We start from the raw sequence: 19455 nt of genomic DNA, 5'->3' as shown, positions 1-19455 counted from the left end.
GGGAGATTAGTGCTGGGCAGTGGAGAAAAAGCCGCAGCAGTCAGTGCTAGGAAATCTTTTTTGAGATAAGGTGACCACATCTGCATACAGTATTCAAGTAGTAGGGGTACCACTCATCTTCAAAACCTGGTGGCAGCGTGAAACTGCAGAGCTGAAACTCATATGCAAACTTGACACTGTCAGAATAGGTCTGAACAGAGACTGGGAGCAGCTGGCTCACGATCAAAAAGTAATTTTCCCCCTTCGGTGTTCACTCCTTTTCAAAAACTGGTGGGAAAATGCCATGTCCACTCTGAATGAATTGGCCTCATTAGCACCAGTCCTCCCCCTAATACTAACACTCCCCTTTTTGCATGTGTGTATATATCCCTGCCAGACTGAAGTTACTGCTTCATGTGTTTGACAAAGCGGACGTCAGCCCACAAAAGCTCATGCCTTAATAAACTGCTTAGTCTTCAAGATGCCACTGGACTCCTCATTGCTTTAGTTGGAAACAGTTGTTTCTCCTGCAGATCCATCACATTCAACACTTAATTGATTTTATTACATGTTCACATCACGTACAAAGGGTGAGCACTGCTAAAACACAACATCTGTTTCTCCACATCGGCATAGTGAGGGACATCATTCTGCAAAGCACAGGATTAGTTAGCTAGGTGAGATCTTCAAGGGATAACCTCCTTAGTACCTGGGTCACAGATGCTTTAGGGGAAAAAATACATGAGCAAGTCACATATTATGACATTTATTGCCTGGATCCAGGGCTGGATTACCCAATGGGCAGACTAAGCACGTGCTTAGGGCACCAGCAAAGCAGGGGCACCAAAAAAAAAAAAAGATTTTATGGTATAGTATTGTTTTTATTTTCAATTACATGTGGGGGGGAACCATAATCGTTTCAGTGCGTAGGGCCTCTAACGGTCTTAATCTGGCCCTGCCTGGGTCATCTGAGATAATATTGACCTAAAGGAACCAAATGACACTGATCACAGGCAGCTGCTGCACAGTTTACTGCTGGTTGCCATTTTAGATGGGAGACTGAAAAGCACGATTTCTTTGATAGCATGCAAAATAGCTTGGGAAAGTCTCCCCTGTTGACAGAACTGCGGTTGAACTTCCTCTATCCTAATGGGAGAGGTGAGGAGAAAGTAATTTCTCAGTCTTATTTTTTTTCCTATTTTAGCAAATGATCATTTGTCTTGAAGTCCCCAATAAATATGGGGGACTGAAACAAAATTAAAATGTCCAATTATTATACTAAAGGGCCTTCACTCATTAGAGAAAATCCCATAATAGAAGAGAGGTGATGAAACACATTATCGTACCAAGTGACATTTCAGAGCAGGGTACATCTAATAACTTAGAACCAGAATCACATAGTCTCCTGTCATATTCTCGGAGCCATTCAAATGTCCTTCACTCAACGCAGTCTCATTAGTATTGAGTTCTGTTATTTACTGAAGTCTCTGAATCATCAGAATAGTGAGGAAGAAATACAGCAACCTTCCCGTCTGAAGAGCCTTTGCCAATTGATGAAAATGGAGATATAAACTCAGAGGGTATGTCTACACTACCCTCCTAGTTCGAACTAGGAGGGTAATGTAGGCATACCGCACTTGCAAATGAAGCCTGGGATTTGAATTTCCCGGGCTTCATTTGCATAAGCGGGGAGCCGCCATTTTTAAAACCCCGCTGGTTCGAACCCCGTGCAGCGCGGCTACACGGGGCACGAACTAGGTAGTTCGAACTAGGCTTCCTAGTTCGAACTACCTAGTTCGTGCCCCGTGTAGCCGCGCTGCACGGGGTTCGAACCAGCGGGGTTTAAAAAATGGCGGCTCCCCGCTTATGCAAATGAAGCCCGGGAAATTCAAATCCCAGGCTTCATTTGCAAGTGCGGTATGCCTACATTACCCTCCTAGTTCGAACTAGCGGGGTAGTGTAGACATACCCAGAGTTATCACATTGTGTTTAGGGTCCCTTTGAATTCCCCTTCCATGCCTGTGATGCTTTCATCTGCATCCCCAAGGAGTCTTATTTAGAATCACAGAAACCAAAGCACCATTACAGAAAACGGAGGACAATCGCATCATGTGACTCGCTAGGATATGGAGGGATAGAAGATACTTTCTATCTTAGTCATGCACAGGTTAACACTGCAGGGGATGGAGGGGATCCCTTTGACTAACCCCATCTTCTTTGGCTGTCATAGCGGCAGCAAACACTTTTATCTGCCCCAGTTCCTGCTTTCTATCATAGTTAAATACACTATAACCACCATACTCTGCATGTTCCTATTTCGAGAACACTCACAATAGGGACCCTGGCAGGTGGAGGTGTAAGTGGCTCTGCATGCTACTATTCCTCCTACCCCCAGCTGGGGAAATGGCAATGCAATGACATGCGCTGCCAGAGGCTTTTTCCTGCCACCCACAACAGCGGTGGGGGACGGTGCCTTGGAACAGTGGAGGATGAAGAATGCTAGGTAAGCACCCTGTCCCCATCATCCCTCACTTCTTCCCTGGCCCGGCAAAACCCTTAATCTGGCAAACCCTGATTCCCAGGGTTGCTGGATTAAAGAGGTTCAAGTATATTTTATCAATGAGAAAAATTGTACCACCCCCTTCCTTCATTCCCTCACCTGCTCTTCACACACCCTAGAGCAATATGAGAACAACTGGGAAGTAGAATTCAACCCTAAAGGGAAATGTAGCGACTAATCATTGCTTTAGAATCACAGAATCCCAGGGCTGGAAGAGACCTCAGGAGTCATCGAGTCCAGCCCCCTGCCCAAAGCAGGACCAATCCCAACCAAATCATCCCAGCCAGGGCTTTGTCAAGCCGAGACTTAAACACCTCTAGGGAAGGAGATTCCACCACCTGCCTAGGTAACCCATTGATGTGCAATGGTATGAACAATATACATATGAAGCTCTAGGCCAGGGCTACTCAACATACAGCCTGTTTGTTTGCAGCCCGCAGTGCAGTTTGGGTTTACACGGGGCTCAACATGCGGCCTGCAGGTGGGATCCTTTGAACATGGCCTCCACTAGGAACACACTCTACAACAGCGAGTCAATATAATGGCCTTCTGTTGATATGAGTTTTAGATGTTACATTCTTGGACTGTCATTGCTCATTAACAGTGCTGTCATATTGGTGGAAATCAGGTAAAATATTGCATTTCATTAACATCAGCAGAACTGACAAATGGGGCCTGTGTGTTGTATAGTCTTGCTTAATCTTTGTATTCATGCCCATCAGTGTGAAATAAGCTATTTGCATATATATTTGCATGTACATGCAACCACATTTAAGTTGCAGCCTTCGGCATGTGCTGTGAGTATCATTGTGGCCCCTGGGGCTTCCAAAGTTGAGTAGCCCTGTTCTAGGCTTTTTTTAGACCATGAAAGGTGATAAAAGATTAAGAAACAAGATAGCTAACCACACCCACTATACATGGGCCATGTCTTACCTGTAAGAGTAGCTGTTTTTTTGCACCAGGATAGCTAACGTTGGGTAGCTAACTCCATGGAAAAACCTAGTGGAGAGGAAGTCCATGTAGACTGTGCCTCAGTGTAGCTAATCAAGCTCATCCTTAACTCCTCCACTTTGGCTAAGGGACATTCCCAGTAAGAGGGACGCACTTTCTCATGACTCATAGGAGTTGACAGAGAATACCATAGTGTTCACCCTAAGGAAGGGTGAAAAGCAAAACACAAAACTGGGCAGCTCATCTGAGGAGGTGAGAGATCACAGTAATGAACATTCTGCAAATATTGTTAAAGATCATTAGTGGGAATTAACAAAAACGTTAACGCAAAAAAGACAATCCAAAACCCTGCAAACTTTTGAAAAGTTTTTAAGGTGTTTCTCTCCACAGCAGTCTGTCTCATGTGTAATATGGTGTGAGCTCAGCATGAAGGTTTTCCCACACAAAGCATTCATAGCGTCTTGCATCTTTGTGGATTCTCTGATGTGCGTTCAGGTTTGATCGCCGCGTGAAGGTTTTCCTGCACTCACAGCATTCATAGGGCCTCTCCCCTGTGTGGATCCTTTGATGTTTAATCAGATTCGAGCTCTGACTAAAGTTTTTCCCACACTCGCAACATTCGTAAGGTCTCTCCCCTGTGTGGATTCTCTGATGCGTGATAAGGTCTGAGCGGTACCTGAAGGTTTTCCCACACTCACAGCATTCGTAGGGTCTCTCACCTGTGTGCATTCTCTGATGTCTTGTTAGGTGTGAGCTGTGGCTGAAGGTTTTCCCACACTCTCCGCATTCATAGGGGCGCTCACCTGTGTGAATCCTCTGATGTTTAATAAGGTTCGAACTCAAACTGAAGGTCTTCCCGCACTCGGCACATTTATAGGGTCTTTGTCCCATGGGGATATTTGGCTGGCATGTGGTTTCCTTGAGGCTGTTGTGAGTTTCCTGACAATCAATAGATTTACCCACATTCTCCCCTGGCTGGCTTTCATGCTCCCTCTCTGGCCTGTGCAGACTCTCACAAGCTGCCCCCTGTGCACGATGCCTGGACACATTCCCTTTGGAGCCTCGCGCTAATCCCCCATGTGGTTCTACTCGCTCAGTACCTTCCTGCTGAGGGTTCAGCTCCAAATTCACACACAGCATCCCACCATCTGCTGGGATAGAGAGAGAAACCTCAGGGCAAATCTATGCTATACAATTAAATTGGCTCTAGTGACCATGGTGCACAGCCACAGCTGCAATTAAATTGCTTTTGCACATCTGTGTTCTTTGTACCGACAGTGCGCATCCTCATGGGAAGCATTGCACTGATTTAACTGCCTGTGTGGGGCATTGTGGGACAGCCTCTGAATGGCAGCAACAAGGCAGGGTCTACGCTGGCAGTGGATCAACCTAATTAAATCAAATTAAGTGACACATTTCTCACAGAGGGGGACTTAATCGAACATAAGAATGGCCGTACTGGGTCAGACCAAAGGTCCATCTAGCCCAGTATTCTGTCTTCAGACAGTGGCCAATGCCAGATGCCCCAGAGGGAATGTAAAGAACAGGGAATTATTTGATCCATTCCATCACTCATTCTCAGCTTCTGGCAAACAAGTGGCTATGGACTCCATTCCAGCCCATCACGACTAATAGCCATTGATGGACCTACCCCTCCATGAATATATATCTAGGGGGTTTTTTTTGTTTTGTTTTGTTTTTTTGAAACCTGTAATAGTCTTGGTCTTCACAACATCCTTTGGCAAAGAGTTTCACAGGTTGACTATGTGTTGTACAAAGAAATACCTCCTTTTGTTTGTTTTAGACCTGCTACCTATTCATTTCATGGGGAGATCCCTAATTCTTGTGCTATAACAAGGAGTAAATAACACATCCTCGTTTACCTTCTCCACACTAGGCATGATTTTATAGACAATCATATCCCGCCACCTTAGACATCTCTTTTCCAAGCTGAAAAATCCATCTTTTAATCTCTCCTCATATGGAAGCTGTTCCAAACCCCTTATCATTTTTATGCCATTTTCTGAACCTTTTCCAACTCCAATATATATTTTTTTCAGATGGAGCAACCACAGCTGCACGCAGTATTCAAGTTGTGGTTCTATATAGTGGCAATTTTCTGTATTGTAATCTATCATTATCCTAACAATTCCCAACATTCTGTTTGCTTTTTTGACTTCTGCTGCACATTGAGTGGATGTTTTCAGAGAATTGTCCACAATCTCAAAATCTCTCTGTTGAGTGGCAACAGCAAATTTAGACACCATCATTTTATATGTACAGTTGGGATTATTTAAGCCATTTAAATTGGCATAGTGGGTGACAGGTGCATTTCAGTGTAGACACTTACAGAATTAGATTGGTGTAAGCTCCCTCATGTCGACCCAACTCTGTGTGGACCAGGGCTCAGAAACAGGGTTGGAAAAGGGGAGAGCAAACCAAAATAAACTGGAGAGACAGAAATAATATCGGGACATGAATTCCCCCAAACTCTTCCCCATAGGTGAAAGAGAAGAGGATCAAACCTTGCTCCATCCCATCCAAAGATTCGGTGGAAGGGACGCTGGAGAGGGAGCTAGTGCCAGGTGTTGGTCAGGATACATAGGAAGTCAAGAGTGATACCTGTCCTGAGGATCTGACACATGCCGGGGACAATCCTCAGCTTGCAGAACTCACCCCATTTTTGCAGGGAATCCCTGTTTCCTTACAGCTCCGACAGCTTTTGAGGGGATTTAATAATTCCTCACCTGAATGGGTGGCCATCAGCAACTCTCTTTCCTCTAAGCCCTGGAGAACTGGGACCCCTGGCTCCTCCGTTGGTTTTGCCTGGGAGAGCGCATCAGATGTAAATATAGGAAACCCTGCTCCAGGGAAGGAAAAGAAGGGAGATTGGTGGAATTCAACAGGACATTTGTAGCCAAAACAAAAAAACCCCACCCTCTCCTATTTTAATTGCACATTGTAGCGCAGCTCCCCAGATGCTCCAAGGTATGGAATATTGTGTGTAGGAGGGATTTAACTATCCACATCTCTGCTGGGAACACCCACACAACCAGACATTCCTCGTGAAAGGCTCTTGAAAACACAGAGAAGGCAACTCCATGTCCCGGAACGGGAAGACTCCAGTCAGAGGGGAGCTCAATGACAGAGAGAGATCCAGAGACTTCGACAAGGTCGTAGGAGAACGCGATGTAATGCAGAGACCCACATGTAGTTCACTCAGCTTCAAGGGAACACTGATTGCCATGCATGTATGCTTGCCTGATTCACCTCAATAACCCTCACGTTGCCTGCACTTCCCGTCTTCTGCTTTCTGTTTGCAGGACCAGGACCAGCCAAGGGAAAGCCAGCCCCTACCAATAATGTAAAGTAACTGGTGTGGAACCAAAACAATGGAAAAGCCACTATTGTGCAAATCACTGGGGGAATGGGAATCATAGAATTGTAGGACTGGAAAGAACCTTGAGAGGCCAATTAAGTCCAGTCACCTGCCCAGACAGCAGAACCAAGCACCGTCTAGACCAGGGGTCAGCAACCTTTTCAAATCAAAGAGCCAAACAAACTTCAGAACACGTGGTCAATAAAGAGCCATATAAGAATGCCCATTTGCATGACTGAAAATGTACGTCACATTATTGATAATTGACATAATGATTAATAATAGCATAAATAAAACATTGCAGAGTTTATTTAATGGGACTTCTGCTGCTGCGTCTTTTTGCACATTTCTTTGAAGTTTACATCATAACTGGTTAAATCCAGCTTCATGCAGGCATTCAGGCTGTCTTCTGTCAATCTTATGGCAAGGCGCTAGAGATGTGAGGGTGCAGGAGTCTGGGCTGGGGTTTATGAGGGGCTCAGGGCAGAGGGTTTGGGTGTATGATGGACTAAGCACACAAGGTTGGGGTGTGGGGGGGGGAGGAATGTTGCTGGGAATGTGGGTGTGTGGAATATGAGGAGCTCAGGGCAGGGGGTTCAGGTGTATGATGGGCTCAGGGTTGGGGTGTGGGGGGTTCATAATGTTGCAGCCAGATGGAGGCTGGGCCCCAACAGGGGGCTTGCTGGCCAGGCTTCAGTTTTATATGAAGTAAAATATTATATCCAATACAAAAGGTTTCAACATTGTCTTTATTTATGGCAGGGGTGGGGGCCACTGACCCACAGAAAAAAATCAGTTGGGGACCCACACAAGTGAGAAGCAATTTTAAAAAAACCTCCAAAAACTCCCCAACCCTCACTGATGTGGCCCCCAACTGAAACACCTCACTCCCCTGGTGCTCCAGCCCCTGGGCGGGGAGAGGGGCAGGGGGCACTGAGGTTCAAGGCCTCAGGCAAGTTTTATTCTTGTGGGGTTCCAGGGCTGATGGAATTTGTGGGCCCCCTCCCCAGGCTCTTGAATGGGACCAAAAATGAGGGGTTCAAGTGTGAGAGACAGGGCTGCCAGTAAGTGGGATAGGGATGGGGGTGCAGGATCTGGGTGGGTGGTAGGGGGCAGGAGTGGTCTAGGGATAAGATGTCTGGCCAGGGAGGAGGATGGTTCAGGAGCAGGCTAGGGATGTGAGAGGAGTGTGTGAGGGGGCTGGGAATCCAGGGTGGCACTTACTTGTTTTCGTGCTGCGTACCGCTCCCAGGCACTGAAGGCTTTGGAGCAGCGTGGGAAAGCCTCCAGGAAATGCGCCAGCACGCTGCTGTTCCCCCGGCCGGGGGGAGGGGAGCAGCAGCGCGCAGCTGTTTCTGCACTCAGTTTCTGGTTACCTCTGGGCTTTCCCAACCTTCCCTCACAGGAAGCCGGCGCTGGTGCTCCAGTCTTGCAGGGGACCGCGAGGCAATAGCACGAGTGCTTCAGAAGAGCCATATTTGGCTCGTGAGCCATTGGTTGCCGACCCCTGATCTAGACCATCCCTGACAGGTGTCTGTCTATCCAACCTGCTCCTTAAAATCTCCAATGATGGAGACTCTACAACCTCCCTGGGCAACTTATTCCAGTGTTTAACCACCCTGACAAGAAATTTTTTCTGATGTCCGACCTAAACTTCCCCTGCTGTGATCACTTTGCTAGTCTGAACTACTTTATGCGGAGGTTGAGTGCCAGCCAGTGGCAGGCAGCTTCTCATGACTACACTGGACCTAAACCCCAGTTCAGTCTTAGCACAGAGAAGTTTTTAGACTTTGTGCTGAGCTGCTCCTGTGCCCTGTTCCCAGAGCGTTCTGTGGCAGGGCGGGCAGAGCGGTACTGTGTGTGTCATGGGCGTGTTGGGGTGATGCTGAGACAGGGCAGAGTTAAGGTTAAATTGTGTGGGGATGACATGAACCTTAACTCTGCATTTCCCCATCTCATAACCGCGGAGACAGGAGTCCTTACTCAGCGAGGTCACGTTCTCGTAGTTCTCCTGCATGACGACTCTGTAGAGGGCTCTCTGAGCCGGGTGCAGCAAAGCCCATTCTGCCCTGGTGAAATACACAGCCACCTCCTCGAAGGTCACCGGCCCCTGAAAGAGCAAGAGCCCAACACTCAGCACCTGCTGCCCCACTCACAGCCCCACTGGTCATGCAGGAGAGGAGCCAATCTCATGGAAGCTCTGGGAGACTCACAGTCATCAGGTCCCTCCCTCCACTCAGAGAGCCAGGAGGCCTCAGAGCAAGGAAAGAACATCTTGTGCCTCCCAGCAGACAGAAGGTGGCAGGGTCTTCACAACCATCCCACACCTTCTTGCCAGACGCCGATACAAGAGATGAAGTCTCTAGCAAGCTTCAGACCCCTTGACAAGAATCCCAACCTCCTGCCCACTGCCAGGGGATGGATGTCAGAGAATGGGGACTAAATTAGCTGTTGTCACTCACGAGAGAGATCTTGGAGTCACTGTGGACAGTTCTCTGAAAACATCCACCCTATGCAGCAGCAGTCAGAAAAGTAAACAGCATGTTGGCAATTGTTAAGGAAATAAGACAGAGTTTCATAGTATGCTCACACTTCCAATACGGTGTGCAAATGTGGTCGTCTCATCTCAAAAAATAGCTTGGCATTGGGAAAAGTACAAAAAAAGGGCAACAAAAATTATTAGGGATATGGCACGACTGCCATATGAGAAGAGATTAGTAAGATTGGGAATGTTCAGCTTGGAAAAAAGATGACTAAGGTGGGATATGACAGAGGTATTTAAAATCATGACGGGTGTGGAAAAAAATAAAGAAAGAAGAGTTATTTACTCCTTCCTATAACATAAGACTAAGGGTCACCAAATGAAATTAATAGGCATCGGGTTTAAAAGAGACAAATAACACACAGTCAATCTGTGGAACTCCCTGCCAGAGAATGTTGTGAAGTCCAAGCAGGTTTCAAAGAAGAGCTAGATAAATACATGGAGGTTAGGTCCACCAATGGCTATTAGCCAGGATGGGTAGGAATGGTGTCCCTAGCCTCTGTTTGTTAGAAGTTGGGAATGGGTGACAAGGGAGGGATCACCTGATGATTCCCTCTGAAGCACCTGGCATTGGCCGCTGCCAGAAGACAGGATACTGGGCTAGATGAACTTTTGCTCTGATGAACCAGTCAGGCTATTCCTTTGCTCTCCTAAGGCTCTCTGGTGGATACCCCCTTTGTGTCACTCAGTAGCCTCTGGCTGTAGACTCCACCATTAAAAATCTGGTAAATTTTACCAGCTCTGGCCAAATGGTTTGTTTCCTGTTTCACTAATAGGGGGATTTCCACCCCCAAGCTGCCAGAAGTCTGTTCCTAAAATCCAGGCTGAACAAGCCCCAGAAGGTTTGTCACACTCTGTCATCCTCCCCTTTTTCCACCCGGGCAGATCCTGATGCCTCTTGACCAAACTCCCAAACAAACCCCATCTCTTCCCATCTCTCCATCAGGAAACCACTAGCCACTCCCTCAGAAACCCTACCCGGTCTGGACCCACCACAGCCATCGTTCTCTCTCGTCTCCTGCGAGGACCAGCCAGTCTGGAACCAAAGATGGGTGTTATTCTGTCACCTGTCAAAAGGAGAAGGGGGAGATTTCAGAAAGGGCTTTAGTGCATTTCACATCACAATTAGATGTTTAAGATCAAGTTAGAGCAATGCCTGTCAGGGGTGGTCTAAATAACACTTAGTCCTGCCATGAGCACGGACAATTGGACTAGAGGACCCTACGATTCCATGGAGTTGCAGGCAGCCCCATTGGTTGACCTGCTGCCCAGCTGTATTCTTTGGGGGACCATGGTGAAGGCTTGGCATCAGAGAGGGAGGCTCAATATTCAGCCCAGCTGGGCAGGAATGAAGAGCAAGGCTGCTAACTTTGGTCTGGGCACAGCTGCTCTACCTAGTTTGTGCACCTATTGAAATTCAGGAGGCAGGCAGGCGGCAAGCCTCTCTCCCAGCTTGCGGGAGAAGGTACTAGACTCAGGGTTCAAATAATTACGGGAGACTAAACACCAAAGGGTGAGGCGCGAGGGTCACAACTACAAAGGGGGAGACACCAAGCAGAGAAACTTGGAAACACCCACTGCTCCTCAAAGATGTCAATGGAGCTGGAGGACACCACCTAGAGGAGCTCTGCCTGCAGACGTGAGCCAAGACAGGACCATAGGTAGGTCCCATAGTCGCAGAGCATGTCCCCATCTGATGTCCTCCTCCTGGATGGCCACTTTGGCCAGCCCCAGGAGCACAGGGGACTGGGTCACATGCCCTCTCAAGCTGCCCTGCAGTCCTAGGACGCTGCCCAGTGCTGGGGCAGTAAATGAAATGAAATTTGGCAACGATGCTAAAGTTGGGAGTCCGCAGAGGATTGGAACATCACACATAACTGGGAGGGCCCCCCAGAAGTTCAAAGTACCAAATTCTAGGTCTTGCACATATGGTCCCATCCTACAACATTTCTGCTTCACCCTGGAGGCTCCTCAGGGGAGGAGGGAGACCTGGGTGCACGGGTTGGACGCAGAGTGACGATAAGCCACCAACACAATGAAAAAAGTGAGTGAGATCCTAGCATGTAACAGGTGAGGGATTTCCACTACAGGCAGAGTGGTATTAATGGCACATATACTAGGCACAGGTAAGTGCTTGTAAATTACACTATTTTCTAGGGCAGTCAAGCAATTAAAATTAATCATGGTTAATCACACTGTTAAGCAACAGCAAAATGCTATTTATTTAAATATTTGGATTTTTTAAAAAAATTTCAAATACATTGATTTCAATTACAACACAAAATACAAAGTGTACAGTGCTTGCTTTATTTTTTACCACAAATAATTGCCCTGTGAACCCCCCCCCCCAAAAAATAGTATTCTTCAATTCACCTAATACAAATGCTGTAGTCACTTTTTGGTGACACTGTCAATGAGAAGCGGACAGAATTATTTCCCGTAAATGTAAGCAATCTTGTTTCTCTTAGGCAACGTCTAGACTGCACTGATAAATCGGAAAAAGATACACAAATTGCAGTACTTAAATTGCATATATTTTTTCAATTTACTTTCAAAAGAGGCTCTTTCGAAATTTGGCACGTCTACACGGTACCAAATTGTGAAAGAAAGCGCTCTTTCAAGCCATCCCTCATTCCTCATAGAATGAGGTTTACAAGGACGGTGAAAGAGCGCATCTGTTCTTTCGAAAAAAATTTCAAAAAAGCAGACGCATTCCTTGGACTTGGCGCTGCCAAAAAGCAATGCAGTCTAGATGTAGCCTTAGTGATTGCCTGAACAAGAAGTAGGACTGAGAGGACTTGTAGGCTCTAAAGTCTGACACTGTTTTGTTTTTGAGTGCAGTTATGTAATGAAAAAAAAATCTACATTTCAAAGTTGTACTTTCACGATAAAGAGATTACACTACATTATTTGAATGAGGTGAACTGACATATTTTGTTTGCTTTTTTTTTACAGTGCAAATATTTCTAATCAAAAGTAATATTAAGTGAGCACTGAACACTTTGTAATCTGTGTTGCAACTGAAATCCACATACATGCAGCCCCCGACTTGTGATGCGATTGGTTCATGGGGAAGCATCGCAAGTCAGGGGCATCATAACTCGAACCCGCATTTATGACAGGCACCGTGTGACATTGTAAATGTGAGCCTAGGAGGTAAATTGGGGGTTTTCGGCCCCTTCCACACTTACAAAAATGGTTGTAAGTGGGAGGGGAGGGTTGCAACTCAGGCTGTCGTAACATAAGGGTTTCCTGTATTTGAAAAATTAGAATAATGTCCAAAAATGTTTAATAAATTCCTATTGGTGTTCGATTATTCAACAGTGTGGTTAAAATTGCAATTGCAACTAATTTTTGAGTAAATCACGAGTTAATAGCTCTACTATTTTCTAAACAGTCCCCCCCAAAAGCAATGCTAGTAATGAAACTTATCCCATTACCCCAGAAGCCACTGTATCTATGCTTTTACGCTCCAATGCAATGTGTTTAAATAATCCTACCATCTTTAGATCTGCCAAAGCTGTTTCCTATAAATTAACAATCATAATAGATTAATAGGAAGTTATTAAATGTACAAAATCATTCCAAAAAAATTTAAATTCTTTTAAGACATAATTAAAGCATAAAAAAAATTAAGAGGAAAATATATTTTAAAAAACCTATACCTACTTAAAAAAGAATAGGTTACGCAAAAACAGAAAAACATCTAATTTATGTTTTAAAAATTAGCTGCTAATAACTGTTTTATTAATGTAAAGGGCAAAAAATCAACTAATGCAAGAGTTGGTGTGCTAAAACCGTAAGCAAAAATGTGCATATATTATTAATAAATTTTTTTAAAAAATCAAACAAAAAATTACTTCTACACTTTTTAAAAAAGCACAATGAAGAAAAAAAAAAACACTCAGGATCCTGGGCTAGAGGGAATTTGGTCTGACAAGGTATGGCCGTTCTTATGTTCACTTCTCATTTAGGGTGTTCCCCTATTTCCCAAAGGGAATCACACCCATGAGATCCCGATTCATTCTGAATCCCTGTCTGATGTCCTGGAGCTCACCCTGCCTTGCATTGGTTCCCAGCTTCCAGGTGCACATGGGGGCTGGAGGCCGTGATGCCCTGTTGCTAACATGGTGACTGGTCTGAACTCTCCCCAGGGCCCGTCAGAGCCAGACACGTACCTGTGTCACTCCCCAGCTCCAGGCGCAGCATCTCTAGGGGAAAGAGAGGACGGGAGAGGTGAGAATTCAGGCCTCGCATTCACGGGGAGGCTCCCCCAGTGTATTAACGTAACGGCCATTAGCTACAAGATGTGACGCAGCCCAAGGCCTATAGCACAGCTGCTGCAGCCAGCCCCAGCCCCAGGGGGCTCCCCATGTGGTAGGGCGACTCACTGAGCAGGGGAGGTGAGATGGAGCAGAGGGTCAGTGACATCACTAAAGTCCCTGACTCCACCCCAGGGCCAGGGTCGCTCTCGCCAGAAGAGACGCCGCCCCAAGACTCCCATTCACCTCTGAATCCCAACAGCACCTCCCGCAGGCGGGCGCTTGTCAGAGAGAAATCGCTGAGTCTCTGCTCCAGCTCCACAAACCCCGGCTCCGGCTCCCGAAACGTCCCGTCCTCCCTGCGGAGGAAAAGAGGAGGGATGAGAAACAGGCCCGGACCCACTCGCCAACGAGTTCCTGTTATTTCTTGTGTCCTTTATTGTCACAGTCAGTCTCGCTCAGTGGGAAAGCACCGCTCTCCCCTCTCTCCCCCGCCCCCTCCCCCACGATTAGGGCTCCTGCTATTTTTACCTTTTTGTTTCCCTCCCTATCCCACCCACCTTTCCCCATTTCACTCTCCCCTCACTGTCCTTGTGTCTCTCCTCTTCTCTTCCCTCCCTACAGCACTGCCCCATCCCCACCCCTCCAGGGCTTCACTCCTGCCCCTGCCCCCCTCCCTGTGCCACCTGCTCACGTGACCACTGTACAGTTTTGGCTGCAATGACGATAAACAGAGAGACTGGGGAGTTTACCCCTCTCTGAGCCACAGCGTGGGCAGGCTCTGGAAGCAACAGTCTCCCTGGCCACCGGGGAAGGCTGCTCTGTAACCAGGAAGGCTAGAAACTTACTTTAAAAAATTGAAGGTTCTGAATACGTGACGTTGCCACATAAATACACCGGACAGGCTGAGTCCGGCCCAAGGCCCATGTGTCTGACCGCCCTGGTGGGACCTCATTAGCTGTCAGACAGGGCCAGGCCCTGCCCCGTGCTGAGGCAGCCGCTAGGGGAGACAGATCCCAGGCTCCGAGCCGGCGTGTCACACTGCACGGGCAGGGAGCAGCTGCACACTCAGGGCGGTTACCAGACCTAACACACCATGAGGGGGAGTGAAAAGAGACCAGGACTTACCTGCCCCCAGCGCTGCCAGCGCCCTAGAGAGGGAGACAGAAGAGGCAGTCAGAGGCCTTGTCCCAGGCTGGGAACCTCCTGCCCCACAGGGGAATCCCCACCGGAGCCTCTGGCACTTGGGGAATTTCCGACACTGGGGGTCTTGTTCTGAGAGCAGCTGCCATCTCCCCCAGCAGGGGCTTTTGCTCTCTGCAGCCCAGGAATCCCTGCTAGCAGGTGGCAACTGTGCAAATCTTCTTCCCAGGCACTTGACAGGCAGAATAGGTTTTTCTGCAGTGAGAATCAAGTTTCCCTTGGGACTGAGAGACCCACAAGTCCCACCTCTGGGCCCCACTAAACCCATAAACCCAGGTGAGCGGGGCCTTAGGCCTGGCTCAGGACCTCTCCATGGGTGGGAGGGGATTTCACCCTCCAAGTGCAAATGCAGCCAGACATCTACAGACCTCCTACAGGGCTCTGCCCCTCCCCCTGCCTCACTCCCCCCTTGTCCCACATTATCCTGCAGGGATAATTCCCCCAGCCCTGTTCTGCAAAATGCTGTGGGGCCTAGGGATGAGAACCCCCCATAGAAACTCTACGTGTGATCATTGCAACAACAGCCTGACCTGCAGGGACTGGCTCAGCAGCTGCCGCCCCTTCTCTCCTCCCCTCTCCCCGAACAGGGAAATCGCCCCAGTCAGTCTGCAGACACCCTCATCCCGCCTCTGGACAATGGCTCGCTCTAGCTCTTCCAGCCGGGACAGCAGCAGCTGCTCCTGCTCCTCCAGAAACCCTCGCAGGGCCTTCCACTCCCCGACCAGCTTCTGCCGCTCAGCTTCCGTCTGTTTCTGCCACCACAGGGAGAGGGAGAATCAGTAACAGGGGAACATGGAACATGAGAACTGGGTCAGACCAAAATTCTATCCAAACTCAGTATCCTCTCTTCTGACAGTGGCCAATGCCAGGTGTGTCTCAGAGGGAATGAACAGAGGAGGGAATCATCAAGCGATCCCTCCCCCTGTCATTCCCAGCTCCTGACAAACAGAACTAGGAACACCCTCCCTGGCTAATAGCCATCGATGGACCTACTCTCCATGAATTTATCTAGCTCTTCTTTGAACCCTGTTATAGTCTTGGCCTTCACAACACCCTCTGGCAGGGAGTTCCACAAGATGACTGGGCATTTTGTAAAGAAATATTTCCTTTTATTTGGTTTAAACCTGCTGACTTCAGGTTGAACCTCTCTAGTCTGGCACCCTTGGGACCTGAATGGTGCCAAACCAGAGAATTTGCTGGACCATGGGAGGTCAATATTGTCTAGCAGCATTACCAATGCTTCCACTGCTTACTGGACTCTTATAGGACAGAACTGATGGCTGTAAACACACTTTATGGGACAGCAAGAAACTTGGCCACTCCTATGATAAGTGGGCATCTGGCTAATAAAATCATGCCGAACCATGGATGTTGCCGGACCAGACAGTTCCAGACTAGAGAGGTTCAACATGTATTAATTTCATTTGGTGATCCCTAGTACTTGTGCTATGAGTAAATAACACATCCTTATTTACTTTCTCAACACCAGTCATGACTATATAGATCTTTATCATATGCCCCCTTAGTCATCTCTTTTCCAAGTTGAAATGTCCCCGTCCTCTTAATCTCTCATATGGAAGCTGTTCCATTCCCCTAATCATTTTCGTTGTCTTTTGGTGTATCTTTTTCCAATCCCTTTATATTTTTTCCAGATGGGCGACTACATCTGCCCACGGTTTTCAAGATAGAGGCATACCTTAGTTTTATGCAGAGGCAATATGGTATTTTCTGTCTTTTTCTCTATCCCTTTCCAAACGATTCTGAACATTCTGTTTGCTTTTTTGACTGCCATTGTACATTAAGTGGATGTTTTCAGACAACTGTCCATAATGACTCCAAAGATCTTCTTGAGGGGAACCCGCTAATTTAGACCCCCATCATTTTGTGTGTAGAGCAGGGATTACATGTTCAAATGTGCATGATTTTGCATTTATCAGCAGTGAATTTCATCTGCTATTTTGTTGCCCAGTCACCTAATTTTGTGAGATCCCTTTGTAACTCTTCCCAGTTTGCTTTCAACTTGCATTTATTTGGAATAGTTTTGTATCATCTGCAACTTTTCCACCTAACAGTTTACCCTTTTTCCAGATCTTGTATAGAGCAATGCTGGTCCCAGTGTGGATAAACCTCTGTAATATTATCATTCTCATATAACTTTGTATTAAGATTTTGTCCTTTTAGATATCTTTGTTAAGTGTTCTCATACAATTTCTGTAACATTTCTCCTATAACTGTGTATTAAAAGAAACTTTCTTTTTTATATATATAGATCTTGTAAGAGAAAAAAAATGTCTTTTTAGCTCTCCCCTTTCCTTGATTGTCCTGTTGAAATGAATGAGGTGTGAATGGAGAATGAAAGGTGAGCACCCCCAGCAGCAGTTGCAGGGTAGAGAAGATCTGGGAGCCAGATCCAAGACAATACCTGTAAAGTGAGCTCATTAAGAAGACTGGACATACAGACACTTTGGGAGTCAAGCAGCAAGTGCCTGCCCTTGGAAGAACTCTCTTTGAAGCAGCATTAAGAAAGGCAAGGTGATGACTAATTGGCTGCATGAGAGGGGTAAATAGGAGGCATCTTGCAGAGGGATTTTTGTCTTGTCAGCATGGGAGCATCCATCTGGATCTGCAGAAACCCGGCTCCACCCCTGCCATCTAACTCACCTGGCCAGTGCAGTTACGGGGAGCAACTTTTGGTAACAACAAGACGAAGTGTGCTTGTGTGTGAGAGAGAGTGCATGAGCGTAATGTATCCTATGCATGCGGTAAATATTGATTGATCTATGTATGTTCAATAAATGTGGCGTGTTGCCTTATCCCCCTGAAAAAGATCCTGGGTGCTTCTTTTAAGCACAACACGAGTACCGACCCCTGGGAGAAACCATTATTTACTGCTCTTCATTTTGAACCACCACCATTTATTCCTACCTTTGGTTTGTCATCTTTTTAACTAGTTAATAATCCACGGGAGGATCTTCCCTCTTATCCCATAATACAGGGGTTCTCAAACTTTGTGATACCGTGACCCCATTCTAAGTTACTCATGACCCCCCGGGAGGGTCAGGACCCACAGTTTGAGAACCCCTGCCATAATAGCTTATTTTGCTTAAGAGCCTTTGGTGGATCAAAAATGTACCTCCCAGCAGATGGGGAAGTAACTTACCAGAGCACAGGGACTCTGATGAAAGGACATGCATTTAAGCCAGGAAGAATGGAGGGATCGGGGCAGGGTTAAGCTGTATACTGCCCACAGGACCACCTGGTGGCACTGCCCTCTCTCTAGGCATCAGTGGGGATAGTTTCCTGGCTGAGGCAGGCAGACTGGACTCTGCATTTACCAGGGCACTTGGCAGGGTGACCTCAGCCTAAGTGAGGAGAGGAGGCCAAAGGGGACTTCAGGCACCTACCAGCAGCTCCTCGCTTTGCTGCTGCACCTCAGCGTTGGCTGCTTCTCTCTCTTTTCTCAGAGGGGCCAGATGCTCTCGTGGGGGCTCCTGGAAGAAGCAGGGGGTGGGGGTTACAAGCTGCTGCAAACAGCCTCCCCGCTGCTGGTTTTCAGGGCTCATCCTGCCCTGTAGACGCTCCTGAAAAATCCCTGGGGCTCAGACTTTTATCCCAGATCATGTTCAACCTCAGCCAGGAAGGAGGAAGGGAAGCTGGTGAAAGGGGGACCAGGTTTTCCAGAAGCAATATGGGACCCTCCTGGCTGAATGATAGGGATGCAGCCCCCGACCGACCTACCCACATCTAGCTCTGCCCATCCCAAGCAGCAAGCCTCAGACATGCCCCTTGCCTCAGTTTCCCCAGCTCCACCTCCCCCATGCCCCAAGAGCAGATATGAACATGGACCCCACTATATCAAATATCCCCACCTCCCACCTCTCACCCCACAACTCCCAGCAGCCCCAGGCTCCCAGCCCACCTCTGACCCCCAGCCGTCCGTTTCCCGCTCCCCCGCCCTGCAGCCAGGCTCTGACTCGCCCCCAGCTGCCCCATCCCCAGCCTGGGCTCCGAGCTCCGCAGCCGGGCCGGGCAGCCCCTCTCCAGCCGCGGGGAGCCGGGCAGGGAGCAGCTGGGCCCGGCAAGAGCGTCTCCGCCCCACGCGTGTCTGCGCCCCCCGGCCCCTGCCCGCCGCGCGCTGCCCCCGGACCCACCGCGCTGCGTCGCGGGCTGCAGGGCTGGAGCCGCCCCCGCGCGGGGATCCCGGTCCCAGCCATGGCTCCGCGGCGCGCACAAAGGGCTGCCGGGCTGCGGGGGGGCAGGAAGAGGCGGCTCCTCCCCGGGCCTGGCCCTGCCCCTCCTAAGCCGGGGGTGGGGGCAGGCGGAGGATCCAACCCCCCCCCCCCCAAAGCCGGGCAGACTGCGGGACAAGCTGGGGGGGGGGGGGGGGGGCAGTGAAAGCTAATGTAGCAGCGTAAAACTGTCCCTCAGAGAAATCCAGGCAGTCACCGACAGCCCTTAAAACAGGGGTAGAAATTTAGCCGTGTTAGTCTGGGGTAGTTGAAGCAAAATGCAGGACAATGTAGCACTTTAAAGACTAACAAGATGGTTTATTAGATGATGAGCCTTCGTGGGCCAGGTT

General features: G+C 48.1%; 2 protein-coding genes across 2 annotated transcripts in view; one reads left to right on the top strand and one right to left on the bottom strand.

Annotated features, from left to right (window-relative positions):
• The window catches only part of LOC102455175 (uncharacterized), an 85138-nt gene that overhangs the window by 23742 nt on the left and 41941 nt on the right, over positions 1 to 19455 (top strand). The window lies entirely within an intron of this gene.
• On the bottom strand, positions 1886 to 19177 carry LOC102454250 (uncharacterized). Its single transcript, XM_075907163.1, is given in 13 exon segments — positions 1886 to 3934; positions 3936 to 4641; positions 6238 to 6351; positions 8853 to 8979; positions 9332 to 9379; positions 10390 to 10478; positions 12912 to 12938; positions 13590 to 13622; positions 13920 to 14032; positions 14802 to 14824; positions 15407 to 15628; positions 18281 to 18367; positions 19028 to 19177. Coding segments are annotated over 13 exon segments (1797 nt in total). The 5' UTR covers positions 19091 to 19177; the 3' UTR covers positions 1886 to 3789.

This window comes from Pelodiscus sinensis, chromosome 24, assembly GCF_049634645.1.
Source record: "Pelodiscus sinensis isolate JC-2024 chromosome 24, ASM4963464v1, whole genome shotgun sequence".
Classification (NCBI taxonomy): domain Eukaryota; kingdom Metazoa; phylum Chordata; order Testudines; family Trionychidae; genus Pelodiscus; species Pelodiscus sinensis.
Note: the sequence above shows the minus strand (reverse complement) of the source record. Positions and strands in the feature narration are given on the sequence as shown.